The sequence below is a fragment of the Pseudophryne corroboree genome, chromosome 4 (assembly GCF_028390025.1).
Source record: "Pseudophryne corroboree isolate aPseCor3 chromosome 4, aPseCor3.hap2, whole genome shotgun sequence".
NCBI lineage: Eukaryota > Metazoa > Chordata > Amphibia > Anura > Myobatrachidae > Pseudophryne > Pseudophryne corroboree.
In genome coordinates, this window is record NC_086447.1 from 1,726,747 (window position 1) to 1,745,169 (window position 18,423).

Genomic DNA, 18,423 nt, shown 5'->3' on the forward strand with positions numbered 1-18,423 from the left:
ACCCAGAAGTCTTCCACACGATTGTGAACCGTTGGGAAAAACCAAAGGTGGACATGATGGCGTCCCGCCTCAACAAAAAACTAGACGGATATTGCGCCAGGTCAAGGGACCCTCAGGCAATAGCTGTGGACGCTCTGGTAACACCGTGGGTGTACCAGTCAGTATATGTGTTCCCTCCTCTGCCTCTCATACCCAAGGTACTGAGAATCATAAGAAGGAGAGGAGTAAGGACTATACTCGTGGCTCCGGATTGGCCAAGAAGGACTTGGTACCCGGAACTAAAAGAGATGCTCACGGAGGACCCGTGGCCTCTACCTCTAAGAAAGGACCTGCTCCAGCAGGGACCCTGTCTGTTCCAAGACTTACCGCGGCTGCGTTTGACGGCATGGCGGTTGAACGCCGGATCCTGAAGGAAAAAGGCATTCCGGATGAAGTCATCCCTACCCTGATCAAAGCCAGGAAGGATGTAACCGTGCAACATTATCACCGTATTTGGCGTAAATATGTTGCGTGGTGTGAGGCCAGGAAGGCCCCTACAGAGGAATTTCAACTGGGTCGTTTCCTGCATTTCCTGCAAACAGGACGGTCTATGGGCCTAAAATTAGGGTCCATTAAGGTTCAAATTTCGGCCCTGTCGATTTTCTTCCAGAAAGAACTGGCTTCAGTTCCTGAAGTTCAGACGTTTGTCAAGGGGGTACTGCATATACAGCCTCCTTTTGTGCCTCCAGTGGCACCTTGGGATCTCAATGTAGTTTTGGGGTTCCTAAAATCACATTGGTTTGAACCACTCACCACTGTGGACTTAAAATATCTCACATGGAAAGTGGTAATGCTGTTAGCCCTGGCTTCAGCTAGGCGTGTCTCAGAATTGGTGGCTTTATCCTATAAAAGCCCTTACCTAATTTTTCATACGGACAGGGCAGAATTGAGGACTCGTCCTCAATTTCTCCCTAAGGTGGTTTCAGCGTTTCACTTGAACCAGCCTATTGTGGTACCTGCGGCTACTAGGGACTTGGAGGACTCCAAGTTGCTGGACGTAGTCAGGGCCCTGAAAATATGTTTCCAGGACGGCTGGAGTCAGAAAATCTGACTCGCTGTTTATCCTGTATGCACCCAACAAGCTGGGTGCTCCTGCTTCTAAGCAGACTATTGCTCGTTGGATTTGTAGTACAATTCAGCTTGCACATTCTGTGGCAGGCCTGCCACAGCCAAAATTTGTAAAAGCCCATTCCACAAGGAAAGTGGGCTCATCTTGGGCGGCTGCCCGAGGGGTCTCGGCTTTACAACTTTGCCGAGCAGCTACTTGGTCAGGGGCAAACACGTTTGCTAAATTCTACAAATTTGATACCCTGGCTGAGGAGGACCTGGAGTTCTCTCATTCGGTGCTGCAGAGTCATCCGCACTCTCCCGCCCGTTTGGGAGCTTTGGTATAATCCCCATGGTCCTTTCGGAGTCCCCAGCATCCACTAGGACGTTAGAGAAAATAAGAATTTACTTACCGATAATTCTATTTCTCATAGTCCGTAGTGGATGCTGGGCGCCCATCCCAAGTGCGGATTGTCTGCATTACTTGTACATAGTTATTGTTACAAAAATCGGGTTATTATTGTTGTGAGCCATCTTTTCTAGAGGCTCCTTCCGTTATCATGCTGTTAACTGGGTTCAGATCACAGGTTGTACGGTGTGATTGGTGTGGCTGGTATGAGTCTTACCCGGGATTCAAAATCCTTCCTTATTGTGTACGCTCGTCCGGGCACAGTATCCTAACTGAGGCTTGGAGGAGGGTCATAGGGGGAGGAGCCAGTGCACACCAGGTAGTCCTAAAGCTTTTACTTTTGTGCCCAGTCTCCTGCGGAGCCGCTATTCCCCATGGTCCTTACGGAGTTCCCAGCATCCACTACGGACTACGAGAAATAGAATTATCGGTAAGTAAATTCTTATTATCTGTAGGACACAGGAATACAGCAGGTATAGGGTGTCACAGGACAGCAGGGGACAGGTGACAGTGTTACCCCTTATCTGTGGGACACAGGAATACAGCAGGTATAGGGTGTCACAGGACAGCGGGGGACGGGTGACAGCGTTACCCCTTATCTGTGGGACACAGGAATACAGCAGGTATAGGGTGTCACAGGACAGCAGGGGACGGGTGACAGCGTTACCCCTTATCTGTAGGACACAGGAATACAGCAGATATAGGGTGTCACAGGACAGCGGGGAACGGGTGACAGCGTTACCCCTTATCTGTGGGACACAGGAATACAGCAGGTATAGGGTGTCACAGGACAGCGGGGGACGGGTGACAGCGTTACACCTTATCTGTAGGACACAGGAATACAGCAGGTATAGGGTGTCACAGGACAGCGGGGGACGGGTGACAGCGTTACACCTTATCTGTAGGACACAGGAATACAGCAGGTATAGGGTGTCACAGGACAGCGGGGGACGGGTGACAGCGTTACCCCTTATCTGTAGGACAGCAGGTATAGGGTGTCACAGGACAGCGGGGGACGGGTGACAGCGTTACCCCTTATCTGTAGTACACAGGAATACAGCAGGTATAGGGTGTCATAGGACAGCGGAGGACGGGTGACGGCGTTACACCTTATCTGTAGGACACAGGAATACAGCAGGTATAGGGTGTCACAGGACAGCGGGGGACGGGTGACAGCGTTACCCCTTATCTGTAGGACACCAGGAATACAGCAGGTATAGGGGTGTCACAGGACAGCGGGGGACAGGTGACAGCGTTACCCCTTATCTGTAGGACACAGGAATACAGCAGGTATGGGGTGTCACAGGACAGCGGGGGACGGGTGACAGCGTTACCCCTAATCTGTAGGACACAGGAATACAGTAGGTATAGGGTGTCACAGGACAGCGGGGGACGGGTGACAGCGTTACACCTTATCTGTAGGACACAGGAATACAGCAGGTATAGGGTGTCACAGGACAGCGGGGGACGGGTGACAGCATTACCCCTTATCTGTAGGACACAGGAATACAGCAGGTATAGGGTGTCACAGGACAGCGGGGGACGGGTGACAGCGTTACCCCTTATCTGTAGGACACAGGGATACAGCAGGTATAGGGTGTCACAGGACAGCGGGGGACGGGTGACAGCGTTACCCCTTATCTGTAGGACACAGGAATACAGCAGGTATAGGGTGTCACAGGACAGCGGGGGACAGCGTTACCCCTTATCTGTAGGACACAGGAATACAGCGGGTATAGGGTGTCACAGGACAGCGGGGGACGGGTGACAGCGTTACCCCTTATCTGTAGGACACAGGAATACAGCAGGTATAGGGTGTCACAGGACAGCGGGGGACGGGTGACAGCGTTACCCCTTATCTGTAGTACACAGGAATACAGCAGGTATAGGGTGTCACAGGACAGCAGGGGACGGGTGACAGCGTTACCCCTTATCTGTAGGACACAGGAATACAGCAGGTATAGGGTGTCACAGGACAGCGGGGGATGGATGACAGCGTTACCCCTTATCTGTAGGACACAGGAATACAGCAGGTATAGGGTGTCACAGGACAGCGGGGGACGGGTGACAGCGTTACACCTTATCTGTAGGGCACAGGAATACAGCAGGTATAGGGTGTCACAGGACAGCGGGGGACGGGTGACAGCGTTACCCCTTATCTGTAGTACACAGGAATACAGCAGGTATAGGGTGTCACAGGACAGCGGGGGACGGGTGACAGCGTTACCCCTTATCTGTAGGACACAGGAATACAGCAGGTATAGGGTGTCACAGGACAGCGGGGGACGGGTGACAGCGTTACCCCTTATCTGTAGGACACAGGAATACAGCAGGTATAGGGTGTCACAGGACAGCGGGGGACGGGTGACAGCGTTACCCCTTATCTGTAGGACACAGGAATACAGCAGGTATAGGGGTGTCACAGGACAGCGGGGGACGGGTGACAGCGTTACCCCTTATCTGTAGGACAGCAGGTATAGGGTGTCACAGGACAGCGGGGGACGGGTGACAGCGTTACCCCTTATCTGTAGGACACAGGAATACAGCAGGTATAGGGTGTCACAGGACAGCGGGGGACAGGTGACAGCGTTACCCCTTATCTGTAGGACACAGGAATACAGCAGGTATAGGGTGTCACAGGACAGCGGGGGACGGGTGATAGCGTTACCCCTTATCTGTAGGACACAGGAATACAGCAGGTATAGGGTGTCACAGGACAGCGGGGGACGGGTGACAGCATTACCCCTTATCTGTAGGACACAGGAATACAGCAGGTATAGGGTGTACAGGACAGCGGGGGACGGGGGACAGCGTTACCCCTTATCTGTAGGACACAGGTATACAGCAGGTATATGGTGTCACAGGACAGCGGGGGACGGGTGACAGCGTTACCCCTTATCTGTAGGACACAGGAATACAGCAGGTATAGGGTGTCACAGGACAGCGGGGGACGGGTGACAGCGTTACCCCTTATCTGTAGGACACAGGAATACAGCAGGTATAGGGTGTCACAGGACAGCGGGGGACGGGTGACAGCGTTACCTCTTATCTGTAGGGCACAGGAATACAGCAGGTATAGGGTGTCACAGGACAGCGGGGGACGGGTGACAGCGTTACCCCTTATCTGTAGGACACAGGAATACAGCAGGTATAGGGTGTCACAGGACAGCGGGGGACGGGTGACAGCGTTACCCCTTATCTGTAGGACACAGGAATACAGCAGGTATAGGGTGTCACAGGACAGCGGGGGACGGGTGACAGTGTTACACCTTATCTGTAGGACACAGGAATACAGCAGGTATAGGGGTGTCACAGGACAGCGGGGGACGGGTGACAGCGTTACACCTTATCTGTAGGGCACAGGAATACAGCAGGTATATGGTGTCACAGGACAGCGGGGGACGGGTGACAGCGTTACCCCTTATCTGTAGGACACAGGAATACAGCAGGTATAGGGTGTCACAGGACAGCGGGGGACGGGTGACAGCGTTACCCCTTATCTGTAGGACACAGGAATACAGCAGGTATAGGGTGTCACAGGACAGCGGGGGACGGGTGACAGCGTTACCCCTTATCTGTAGGACACAGGAATACAGCAGGTATAGGGTGTCACAGGACAGCGGGGGACGGGTGACAGCGTTACCCCTTATCTGTAGGACACAGGAATACACCAGGTATAGGGTGTCACAGGACAGCGGGGGACGGGTGACAGCGTTACCCCTTATCTGTAGGACACAGGAATACAGCAGGTATAGGGTGTCACAGGACAGCGGGGGACGGGTGACAGCGTTACCCCTTATCTGTAGGACACAGGAATACACCAGGTATAGGGTGTCACAGGACAGCGGGGGACAGGTGACAGCGTTACCCCTTGTCTGTAAGACACAGGAATACAGCAGGTATAGGGGTGTCACAGGACAGCGGGGGACGGGTGACAGCGTTACCCCTTATCTGTAGGACACAGGAATACAGCAGGTATAGGGTGTCACAGGACAGCGGGGGACGGGTGACAGCGTTACCTCTTATCTGTAGGACACAGGAATACAGCAGGTATAGGGTGTACAGGACAGCGGGGGACGGGTGACAGCGTTACCCCTTATCTGTAGGACACAGGAATACAGCAGGTATATGGTGTCACAGGACAGCGGGAGACGGGTGACAGCGTTACCCCTTATCTGTAGGACACAGGAATACAGCAGGTATATGGTGTCACAGGACAGCGGGAGACGGGTGACAGCGTTACCCCTTATCTGTAGGACACAGGAATACAGCAGGTATATGGTGTCACAGGACAGCGGGGGACGGGTGACAGCGTTACACCTTATCTGTAGGGCACAGGAATACAGCAGGTATAGGGGTGTCACAGGACAGCGGGGGACGGGTGACAGCGTTACACCTTATCTGTAGGACACAGGAATACAGCAGGTATAGGGTGTCACAGGACAGCGGGGGACGGGTGACAGCGTTACACCTTATTTGTAGGACACAGGAATACAGCAGGTATAGGGTGTCACAGGACAGCGGGAGACGGGTGACAGCGTTACCCCTTATCTGTAGGACACAGGAATACAGCAGGTATATGGTGTCACAGGACAGCGGGGGACGGGTGACAGCGTTACCCCTTATCTGTAGGACACAGGAATACAGCAGGTATATGGTGTCACAGGACAGCGGGGGACGGGTGACAGCGTTACCCCTTATCTGTGGGGCACAGGAATACAGCAGGTATAGGGTGTCACAGGACAGCGGGGGACGGGTGACAGTGTTACACCTTATCTGTAGGACACAGGAATACAGCAGGTATAGGGGTGTCACAGGACAGCGGGGGACGGGTGACAGCGTTACCCCTTATCTGTAGGACACAGGAATACAGCAGGTATAGGGTGTTACAGGACAACGGGGGATGGATGACAGCGTTACCCCTTATCTGTAGGACACAGGAATACAGCAAGTATAGGGTGTCACAGGACAGCGGGGGACGGGTGACAGCGTTACCCCTTATCTGTAGGACACAGGAATACAGCAGGTATAGGGTGTCACAGGACAGCGGGGGACGGGTTACAGCGTTACCCCTTATCTGTAGGACACAGGTATACAGCAGGTATAGGGTGTCACAGGACAGCGGGGGATGGGTGACAGCGTTACCCCTTATCTGTAGGTCACAGGAATACAGCAGGTATAGGGTGTCACAGGACAGCAGGGGACGGGTAACAGCGTTACCCCTTATCTGTAGGACACAGGTATACAGCAGGTATAGGGTGTCACAGGACAGCGGGGGACGGGTGACAGCGTTACCCCTTATCTGTAGGACACAGGAATACAGCAGGTATAGGGTGTCACAGGACAGCGGGGGAAGGGTGACAGCGTTACCTCTTATCTGTAGGGCACAGGAATACAGCAGGTATAGGGTGTCACAGGACAGCGGGGGACAGGTGACAGCGTTACCCCTTATCTGTAGGATACAGGAATACAGCAGGTACAGGGTGTCACAGGACAGCGGGGGACGGGTGACAGCATTACCTCTTATCTGTAGGACACAGGAATACAGCAGGTATAGGGTGTCACAGGACAGCGGGGGACGGGTGACAGCGTTACCCCTTATCTGTAGGGCACAGGAATACAGCAGGTATAGGGTGTCACAGGACAGCGGGGGACGGGTGACAGCGTTACCCCTTATCTGTAGGACACAGGAATACAGCAGGTATAGGGTGTCACAGGACAGCGGGGGACGGGTGACAGCGTTACACCTTATCTGTAGGACACAGGAATACAGCAGGTATAGGGTGTCACAGGACAGCGGGGGACGGGTGACAGTGTTACACCTTATCTGTAGGACACAGGAATACAGCAGGTATAGGGGTGTCACAGGACAGCGGGGGACAGGTGACAGCGTTACCCCTTATCTGTAGGACACAGGAATACAGCAGGTATAGGGTGTCACAGGACAGCGGGGGACGGGTGACAGCGTTACACCTTATCTGTAGGACACAGGAATACAGCAGGTATAGGGTGTCACAGGACAGCGGGGGACGGGTGACAGTGTTACCCCTTATCTGTAGGGCACAGGAATACAGCAGGTATAGGGGTGTCACAGGACAGCGGGGGACGGGTGACAGCGTTACACCTTATCTGTAGGACACAGGAATACAGCAGGTATAGGGTGTCACAGGACAGCGGGGGACGGGTGACAGCGTTACCCCTTATCTGTAGGACACAGGAATACAGCAGGTATAGGGTGTCACAGGACAGCGGGGGACGGGTGACAGCGTTACCCCTTATCTGTAGGACACAGGAATACAGCAGGTATGGGGGTATCGCATATATCCCTGCAGATATAATTCCAGACACAGACTCTATTGTACGTGGCCGCAGCCTGTGACGCGGTTACACCTCTACGTTACCGCGCTCTGGCCGTGAACAGTAATGCGGCGATTAGCGCCTCCTAAGTGAAAGGAGAAAATCAAATGGAGGAATAATAAGACTTAAGGCAGAGAGTGAGCATTTGGTGGAGGGAGACAAGGCAATAGCAGATCACCTAAATAATTATTTTTGCTCAGTATTTACTACAGAAGAAGGGATGGGGCCACAGTTAAATTGCAAGGACATTCATAAAAATAAGGTAGATGAAAGTACATTTACAGAGGAGAAGGTCCTAACTGAACTTTCAAAACTAAAAGTGGATAAATCAATGGGACCAGATGGAATACACCCAAGGATACTCAAAGAGCTAAAAGATGTCCTGGTTACACCTTTAACAGAATTATTTAACCAGTCACTAAATACAGGTGATATTCCAGAGGACTGGAAAAGAGCAAATGTAGTTCCACTGCACAAAAGTGGAAGTAAGGAAGAAGCAAGTAACTACAGACCAGTAATCCTTACATCAGTAGTAGGGAAAGTAATGGAAAAACTATTAAAAGAAAGAGTAGTGGAATATCTTAAATAGAAAAACTTACAGGATCCAAAACAGCATGGATTTACTGGTGGGAGATCATGCCAAACAAATCTTATTTACTTTTTTGACTCTGTGATGAAAATAATAGATCAAGGGGGAGCTGTAGATGTAGCATATCTAGACTTTAGTAAGGTATTTGACACTGTCCCACATCACAGACTGCTAAATAAACTTGAAAGTGTGGGGGTGGATTATAAATCAGTTAAATGGATAAGAACCTGGTTGCAGGATAGGAAACAGACAGTTGTAGTAAATGGAGTGCAATCTATGGAGGGAAATGTTACCAGTGGAGTACCCCAGGGATCTGTACTCGGACCAGTTCTCTTTAATATCTTTGTTGGTGACATTGCAGATGGTATTGAAGGGAAGGTATGCCTTTTTGCAGATGATACAAAGATATGCAACAGGGTAGACACACCGGGAGGGGTCAAACAAATGATTAATGACCTAGGTAGGCTTGAGAAATGGTCAAGAACGTGGCAACTACAGTTTAATGCTAAAAAATGCAAAATCATGCACTTGGGTCTCAAAAACCCAAAGGCTAGATATAGTATCAAGGGTACTGTAATGGAAACTACTGAGGAGGAAAGGGATTTAGGAGTCACTATTTCAAGTGACTTGAAGGCAGGAAAGCAATGCAACAAAGCAATGAGAAAGGCTAGTCAGATGCTTGGTTGCATAGGGAGAGGAATCAGCAGCAGGAAAAAAGAAGTGATAATGCCACTGTATAGGTCATTGGTACGGCCCCATCTGGAATACTGTGTCCAGTTCTGGAGACCATATCTCCAGAAGGATATAAATACATTAGAGAGTGTACAAAGAAGGGCAACTAAAATGGTGCATGGCCTACATCACAAAACTAACCCGGAAAGGCTAAAAGATCTTAACATGTATAGTTTGGTGGAGAGAAGGGAAAGGGGGGACATGATGGAGACTTTCAAATATATAAAGGGTTTTAACAAAGTTCAGGAGGGAAACATTCTTCAAAGGAAAAGAAGTATTAGAACTCGAGGACATACATTGAGACTGGAGGGGGGGAGGTTCAGGGGAAATTTAAGGAAATATTACTTCACAGAAAGGGTAGTGGATAAGTGGAATAGCCTCCCATCAGAGGTGGTAGAGGCTAAGACTGTAGGGCAATTTAAACATGCTTGGGACAGGCATATGAATATCCTTACAAAGAATTAAGGTTAAAAAAAGGGTTGAGATTACCTAAAGGATAAAATAAAAAAGGGAAGACTAGATGGGCCAAGTGGTTCTTATCTGCCGTCAAATTCTATGTTTCTGTGTGTGACGTCTCCCTCCATCTCCCTGCAGATATGATACCAGAAAATGCCTTAGAAGAAATGACAAAGAACCGAGACATGAGCGCTGTGTTAGCGGAAATCTCGCACCCTGACCGGGAAGGTTTCCGCATGATGTAAGTACCTCATCTCTCAGCCAATCCCTCTGCGGTTATTAGGGTAACCTACAGGAATGAGCAGGTGCAGGTAGGTGATTGGATGGCTCTGTGGGTGGTCAGGGTTAGATTTCATGTATTGTGAGTGTGTATCGGAGATGTATAGACGCGCGCTGTGTGCCTGACGCGTAGACGCGCGCTGTGTGCCTGACGCGTAGACGCGCGCCGTGTGCCTGACGCGTGGGCGCGCGCCGTGTGCCTGACGCGTGGGCGCGCGCCGTGTGCCTGACGCGTGGGCGCGCGCCGTGTGCCTGACGCGTGGGCGCGCGCCGTGTGCCTGACGCGTGGGCGCGCGCCGTGTGCCTGACGCGTGGGCGCGCGCCGTGTGCCTGACGCGTGGGCGCGCGCCGTGTGCCTGACGCGCGGGCGCGCGCCGTGTGCCTGACGCGCGGGCGCGCGCCGTGTGCCTGACGCGCGGGCGCGCGCCGTGTGCCTGACGCGCGGGCGCGCGCCGTGTGCCTGACGCGCGGGCGCGCGCCGTGTGCCTGACGCGCGGGCGCGCGCCGTGTGCCTGACGCGCGGGCGCGCGCCGTGTGCCTGACGCGCGGGCGCGCGCCGTGTGCCTGACGCGCGGGCGCGCGCCGTGTGCCTGACGCGCGGGCGCGCGCCGTGTGCCTGACGCGCGGGCGCGCGCCGTGTGCCTGACGCGCGGGCGCGCGCCGTGTGCCTGACGCGCGGGCGCGCGCCGTGTGCCTGACGCGCGGGCGCGCGCCGTGTGCCTGACGCGCGGGCGCGCGCCGTGTGCCTGACGCGCGGGCGCGCGCCGTGTGCCTGACGCGCGCCGTGTGCCTGACGCGCAGGCGCGCGCCGTGTGCCTGACGCGCAGGCGCGCGCCGTGTGCCTGACGCGCAGGCGCGCGCCGTGTGCCTGACGTGTAGACGTTTCTTTCTGAACATCATATTTTATATGTCATCATTTCACCAATTTTCTTTTTCCTACCTATGTTCCCCTTTTGAACTTCATTTATTAATATGATGTCTGTCTATGTCCCAGGTTCTCCCAGTCCCCGGCTCTGGAGCTAGACAAGTTCCTGGAAGATGTCAGGTAATTCTAACTGCTGGTGTGTGTGGTGTGCAGTCTGCTGGAGGGTGTAGTCTCTATAGGATGTCTGAGTACAGTCTGCTGGAGGGTGTAGTCTCTATTGGATGTGTGTACAGTCTGCTGGAGGTTGTAGTCTCTATAGGATGTGTGGTGTACAGTCTGCTGGAAGTTGTAGTCTCTATAGGATGTGTGGTGTACAGTCTGCTGGAAGTTGTAGTCTCTATAGGATGTGTGGTGTACAGTCTGCTGGAGGTTGTAGTCTCTCTATAGGATGTGTGGTGTACAGTCTGCTGGAGGTTGTTGTCTCTATAGGATGTGTGTGTACAGTCTGCTGGAGGGTGTAGTCTCTATAGGATGTCTGAGTACAGTCTGCTGGAGGGTGTAGTCTCTATAGGATGTGTGTACAGTCTGCTGGAGGTTGTAGTCTATAGGATGTGTGTGTACAGTCTGCTGGAGGTTGTAGTCTCTATAGGATGTGTGTGTACAGTCTGCTGGAGGTTGTAGTCTCTATAGGATGTGTGTACACAGTCTGCTGGAGGGTGTAGTCTCTATAGGATGCCTGAGTACAGTCTGCTGGAGGGTGTAGTCTCTATTGGATGTCTGAGTACAGTCTGCTGGAGGGTGTAGTCTCTATAGGATGTGTGTACAGTCTGCTGGAGGTTGTAGTCTCTATAGGATGTGTGTGTGTCCAGTCTGCTGGAGGTTGTAGTCTCTATAGGATGTGTGCGTACTGTCTGCTGGAGGTTGTAGTCTCTATAGGATGTGTGTGTACAGTCTGGAGGTTGTAGTCTCTATAGGGTGTGTGTGTGTGTGTGTGTACAGTCTGCTGGAGGTTGTAGTCTCTATAGAATGTGTGTACAGTCTGCTGGAGGTTGTAGTCTCTATTGGATGTGTGTACAGTCTGCTGTTGGGTGTAGTCTCCATAGGATGTGTGTGTACAGTCTGCTGGAGGTTGTAGTTTCTATAGGATGTGTGTGTACAGTCTGCTGGAGGTTGTAGTCTCTATAGGATGTGTGTACAGTCTGCTGGAGGTTGTAGTTTCTATAGGATGTGTGTGTACAGTCTGCTGGAGGTTGTAGTCTCTATAGGATGTGTGTGTACAGTCTGCTGGAGGTTGTAGTTTCTATAGGATGTGTGTGTACAGTCTGCTGGAGGTTGTAGTCTCTATAGGATGTGTGTGTACAGTCTGCTGGAAGTTGTAGTCTCTATAGGATGTGTGCGTGTCCTGTCTGCTGGAGGTTGTAGTCTCTATAGGATGTGTGTGTACAGTCTGCTGGAGGTTGTAGTCTCTATAGGATGTGTGTACAGTTTGCCGGAGGTTGTAGTCTCTATAGGATGTGTGTACAGTCTGCTGGAGGTTGTAGTCTCTATAGGATGTGTGTACAGTCTGCTGGAGGTTGTAGTCTCTATAGGATGTGTGTACAGTCTGCTGGAGGTTGTAGTCTCTATAGGATGTGTGTGTGTGTGTGTGTGTGTGTGTGTGTACAGTCTATTGGGGGTTGTAGTCTCTATGTGATGTGTGTGTGTGTGTGTCTGCAGTCTGCCTGAGGTTGTAGCCTCTATAGGATGTGCGTTCACTCTGCTGGCGGTTGTAGTCTTTATTGAATATTCAGTCTGCTGGGGGTTGTAGTGGAATGTTTCTGGTCCTCTACTTTTAATTTGTGTTCTACAGAAATGGTATTTACCCCCTCACTGCTTTTGGAATACCCCGACCTCAGCAGCCACAACAGGAGGTGGTTAAATCTCCGGTTGTTCCCCCGTCTGTGAAGACACCGACCCCTGAACCGGCAGAAGTGGAAACACGTAAGGTGAGTAATAGAGATGTGTGTAGTATCCACAGAATAGCTTTTTTATTCATTTACTTCAGTCATTTTATAAAACCGCACATACCGGCTCCTTGGGTCTGACAATCTATTTATCTGTCTCTACTGCAGGTGGTTCAGATGCAATGCAATATCGAGTCTGTCGATGAAGGAGCAAAACATCATGTAAGGGACCATCTTACATTTATACCTGGAAGGGCTCCTCATTCTCTCTACCACTACACCCCTCCTCCACCTCTCGCTATACTGCAGCCCACTTACAGCCCTCCTCCACCTCACTCCTAGGCTCCTCACTCTCCCTACCGCTACACCCCTTACCCACCTCACTCCTACGCTCCTCACTCTCCCTACCGCTACACCCCTTACCCACCTCACTCCTACGCTCCTCACTCTCCCTACCGCTACACCCCTTACCCACCTCACTCCTACGCTCCTCACTCTCCCTACCGCTACACCCCTCTTCCACCTCACTCCTAGGCTCCTCACTCTCCCTACCGCTACACCCCTCCTCCACCTCACTCCTAGGCTCCTCACTCTCCCTACCGCTACACCCCTCCTCCACCTCACTCCTAGGCTCCTCACTCTCCCTACCGCTACACCCCTCCTCCACCTCACTCCTAGGCTCCTCTCTCTCCCTACCGCTACACCCCTCCTCCACCTCACTCCTGGGCTCCTCACTCTCCCTACCGCTACACCCCTCCTCCACCTCACTCCTAGGCTCCTCACTCTCCCTACCGCTACACCCCTTACCCACCTCACTCCTACGCTCCTCACTCTCCCTACCGCTACACCCCTCCTCCACCTCACTCCTGGGCTCCTCACTCTCCCTACCGCTACACCCCTCCTCCACCTCACTCCTGGGCTCCTCACTCTCCCTACCGCTACACCCCCTCCTCCACCTTACTCCTGGGCTCCTACTCTCCCTACCGCTACACCCCTCACCCACCTTACTCCTGGGCTCCTCACTCTCCCTACCGCTACACCCCTCCTCCACCTCACTCCTAGGCTCCTCACTCTTCCTACCGCTACACCCCTCCTCCACCTCACTCCTAGGCTCCTCACTCTTCCTACCGCTACACCCCTTACCCACCTCACTCCTACGCTCCTCACTCTCCCTACCGCTACACCCCTCCGCCACCTCACTCCTGGGCTCCTCACTCTCCCTACCGCTACACCCCTCCACCACTTCACTCCTGTGCTCCTCACTCTCCCTACCGCTACACCCCTTCTCCACCTCTCGCTATACTGCAGCCCACTTACACCCCTCCTCCACCTCACTCCTAGGCTCCTCACTCTCCCTACCGCTACACCTTTCACCCACCTCACTCCTACGCTCCTCACTCTCCTTACCGCTACACCCCTCCTCCACCTCTCGCTATGCTGCAGCCCACTTACACCCCTCCTTCACCTCACTCCTGGGCTCCTCACTCTCCCTACAGCTACACCCCTCCTCCACCTCACTCCTGGGCTCCTCACTCTCCCTACTGCTACACCCCTCCTCCACCTCACTCCTAGGCTCCTCACTCTCTCCCTACCGCTACACCCCTCCTCCACCTCACTACACTGCAGCCCACTTACAGCCCTCCTCCACCTCACTCCTGGGCTCCTCACTCTCCCTACCACTACACCCCTAATCCACCTCACTCCTGGGCTCCTCACTCTCCCTACCGCTACACCCCTCACCCACCTCACTCCTGGGCTCCTCACTCTCCCTTCCGCTACACCCCTCCACCTCACTCCTAGGCTCCTCACTCTCCCTACCGCTACACCACTCCTCCACCTCACTCCTAGGCTCCTCACTCTCCCTACTGCTACACCCATCACCCACCTCACTCCTACGCTCCTCACTCTCCCTACCACTACACCCCTCCTCCACCTCACTCCTCGGCTCCTCACTCTCCCTACCGCTACACCCCTAGTCCACCTCACTCCTGGGCTCCTCACTCTCCCTACCGCTACAACCCTCCACCACTTCACTCCTGGGCTCCTTACTCTCCCTACCGCTACACCCCTCACCCACCTCACTCCTGGGCTCCTCACTCTCCCTACCGCTACACCCCTAATCCACCTCACTCCTGGGCTCCTCACTCTCCCTACCGCTACACCCCTCACCTACCTCACTACTGGGCTCCTTACTCTCCCTACCGCTACACCCCTCACCCACCTCACTCCTAAACTCCTTACTCTCCCTACCTCTACACCCCTTCGCCACCTCTGACATCTCGCTATGCAGTGCCCCACTACAGCCCTCCTCCACCTCACTCCTATGCACCTCAGTTTCTGTAATGCACTTCCATCACTTTTCTGTGCTTTTCAGTTTCATTATCCCCAACAAAGGCCTCCATCCCAGGCTTTCTTTCTCCAGCATTCACATTCCTTAACATTTGCCTTCCTCCCCAGCTCTTTTTAACCAACATCCATCTTTCTCCTGGGCTCTTTTTCCCCAGCATCCGTCTTCTTCCTGGGCTCTCCTTCCCCAACATCCGTATTCCTCCCGGGCACTCTTTCCCCAACATTCGTATTCCTCCCAGGCTCTCTTTCCCCATTATCCTCCTTTCTCCCGTGCTCTCTTTCTCCAACATTCACATTCCTCCCTCTTTGGCTCTCTTTCCCCAACATCAGTCTTCCTCCTGGGCTCTCTTTCCCCAGCATCGTCCTTTCTCCCGTGCTCTGTTTCTCCAACATCCCTCTCCCTCTTGGGCTCTTTCCCCAGCATCCGTCTCCCTCGTGGGCTGTCTTTCCCCAACACTCATCTACCTCCTTGGCTTTCATTCTCCAACATCTCTCTTCCTCCCGGGCTCTTTCCCCAACATCTCTCTTCCTCCCGGGCTCTTTCCCCAACATTTCTCTTCCTCCCGGGCTCTCTTTTCCTAACATCTCTCTTCCTCCCGGGCTCTCTTTCCCCAACATCTCTCTTCCTCCCATGTTTTCTTTCCACAACATCTCTCTTCCTCCCGGGCTCTCTTTCTCCAACATTCACATTCTTCCCTCCTTGGCTCTCTTTCCCCAACATTTGCCTTCCTCTCGCACTATCTTTCCTCAATGTCCGCCACAATACCTCCTTGGTTCTCCTTCTCAAACATCGTATTTCCTCATGGGCTCTCTTTCCCAAGCATTCACATTCCTCCCTCCTTGGCTCTTTTTTCTCAATATCCATTCACATTCGTCTCCCTCCCCATCATATATCTCGCTCTTAGGCTCTATTTCTCCAACATCCGTCACCCTACCGGGCTTTCATTCCCCAACATCTAGCTCCCGCTTTGGCTCTCTTTCCCCAACATCAGGATTCCACCTGGGCTCTCTTTTCTCAACATCCGTCTCCCTCCCGGGCTCTCTTTCCCCACCATTTGCCTCTCTCCCAAGCTCTCTTTCCTCAACATCTGTCTTTCTCCTGGGCTCTTTTTCCCCGTACTCCTCCTCTCTCCCGTGCTCTCTTTCCACATTCACATTCTTCCCTCCTTAGCTCTCTTTACCCAACATCCAGTACCTAACATCATCTCCTATATTCATCGATTTCCCTACTCTGTGCCCACCATCCTCTTCTCCTGGAACATCGCTCTCCCTACTCCAAGCCAAACTTCCTCTCCTTCTAATTTTATTGCTATCCAGTACCCAACATCTTCTCCTCCTGAGTTCACTACTCTCCCTTCTTCATGCCTATCTTCCTCCTCCTGGGCTCATTGCTCTCCATCCTACAGCACCCTACATCTTCTCCTTCATGCCCAACATCCCTCTCCCTACCTCATGCCCAACATCTCTCTCCTCCTGGGCACTTTGCTGTCCCTACTCAAGTGCCAAACATCCTTTCCTCCTAGGCTTACCCACCTTACTCCATGCCCAGCACCTCTTTCTCCTTCATCCACTAGGGGCCACTGGAGCGTAGTTACAATGGGGAAATAGTAGGCAGTAATTGGGAGCTGGCACTTTAAAATTCTCACACTGTGGCTAGCTCCTCCCCTACTATCTCCCCTCCAAGCCAGTCTTAGTTTAGTGCCCGAGGTAGCTGGTTCACTTGGGTTTAGCTGAAGAATTTTTTCTTTTTTCTTTATTATTTTATTTTTCTTTCACACACTCACAGACTGGCAGCTCTGCCACTGCCAGTCTGCACCGCGGGAGCTGCCGGCGGGTTCCCATCGCAGCTGCGTGCGGCTCGGGATGGGCCCCGGCTGAGGGAGACACTGAGCTCTCCTGAGTTGGCCGGACACCGCTGCGTGCGGCGCGTGTCGGGGCCACTCCATCCAGCAGAAGATTCCGGCAGCATGGCAGCGGTGAGTATCAAAAATGGCCGGACACCGCTGCGTGCGGCGCGTGTCGGAGCCGCTGGGTCGAAACGCCTGACGGAAGGAAGCGGTGAGTACAATCTCCCCCCCTCCCCCTCCAGACTGATGTATGTTTTTACATTTTTCAGTTTCAGTGTTTTAATACATGGATGGACAGGCTCCCCTATACTGTCCAGTCAGACAGGCTGGAGTGCATAAAAGGCTTACTAATTTGAACTTGGCGCCATTATGTGGGGGGCGGAGCTTCAGCCCGCTCTGTAAGCGGGCTCAGCACTCTTCACTCCCCGGCTGCAGCATACAGGCAGCCGGGTGATACATTTACATATATCATATATCTGTGTAATAATTAGCATAGCTCTCATGGCAGAGTGGTAACACCTATGGTTACGATGCCCACGAGCTAGGGTTCGATTCCAGCAAAGGACACACTCTCCCCGGCCGCAGCATACACACTTACAGGCAGCCGGATGCTAGTGCGGTTTTAATTTGAAAGTGACCGGAGCAGGGGGGCGGAGCTAACTCCCGCTCCGTTCGGCGGGCTCAGGCTTTCCGCTCCCCGGCCGCAGCATACAGGCGGCCGGGGGATGCATGGGCGCTTTCCGCTTACTATACAGCGGATTTGAATTTGGCGCCGAAGCGGAGGGGGCGGAGCTAACTCCCGCTCTGTACTGCGTGCTTTCTCCGCTCCCCAGCCGCTGCAGCATGACGAGACGCCGCTCCACAGTCCCCCGCTCCCCGGGCCACTGAAAGCTCCTTTCCTCTCCTGGCTGTGCAGGGAGGATTCTTTACATGTATAAGGTATGAGGGGGGAAGGGGGGTGAAGCTTATTCCCCCCGGCGGCAGCTCCCAGCTCTCATTGTCTCTAGGCAACACACCTGTCTCTGGGGTTTTAGCTTTTCTGTGCAATGTGCTGCAGAAATATTGTTACATCTTGCTTTGGCTACATTCCTCCTGCAGGGGAGTCCTCTGCCCCATTTCAGACATTTAGATCAGGGAATCTGCTCTATTACAGGAGCTGGGACTCGGCTCATTGATAATTAAAAATCTACTGTGCAGTATTTCTTTACCCTACAAATACACAGTAATTATCTACCCTATTAGGTGCACAGTAATTATCTACCCTATTAGGTGCACAGTATTTATCTGCCCTATTAGGTGCACAGTATTTATCTGCCCTATTAGGTGCACAGTATTTATCTACCCTATTAGGTGCACAGTATTTATCTACCCTATTAGGTGCACAGTAATTATCTACCCTATTAGGTGCACAGTATTTATCTGCCCTATTAGGTGCACAGTATTTATCTACCCTATTAGGTGCACAGTATTTATCTGCCCTATTAGGTGCACAGTAATTATCTACCCTATTA

At 52.8% G+C, this 18,423-nt stretch overlaps 1 protein-coding gene across 2 annotated transcripts in view; it reads left to right on the plus strand.

Moving 5' to 3' along the window:
- Nucleotides 1–18,423, plus strand: part of NRBP1 (nuclear receptor binding protein 1) — a 159,838-nt gene that overhangs the window by 123,058 nt on the left and 18,357 nt on the right. For both annotated transcript variants that reach the window (XM_063914903.1, XM_063914904.1), the window contains 4 exons: nt 9,768–9,870; nt 10,903–10,953; nt 12,623–12,758; nt 12,885–12,938. In XM_063914903.1, coding sequence (XP_063770973.1) covers nt 9,768–9,870; nt 10,903–10,953; nt 12,623–12,758; nt 12,885–12,938 — 344 coding nt within the window. The remainder of the gene's footprint in view (nt 1–9,767; nt 9,871–10,902; nt 10,954–12,622; nt 12,759–12,884; nt 12,939–18,423) is intronic.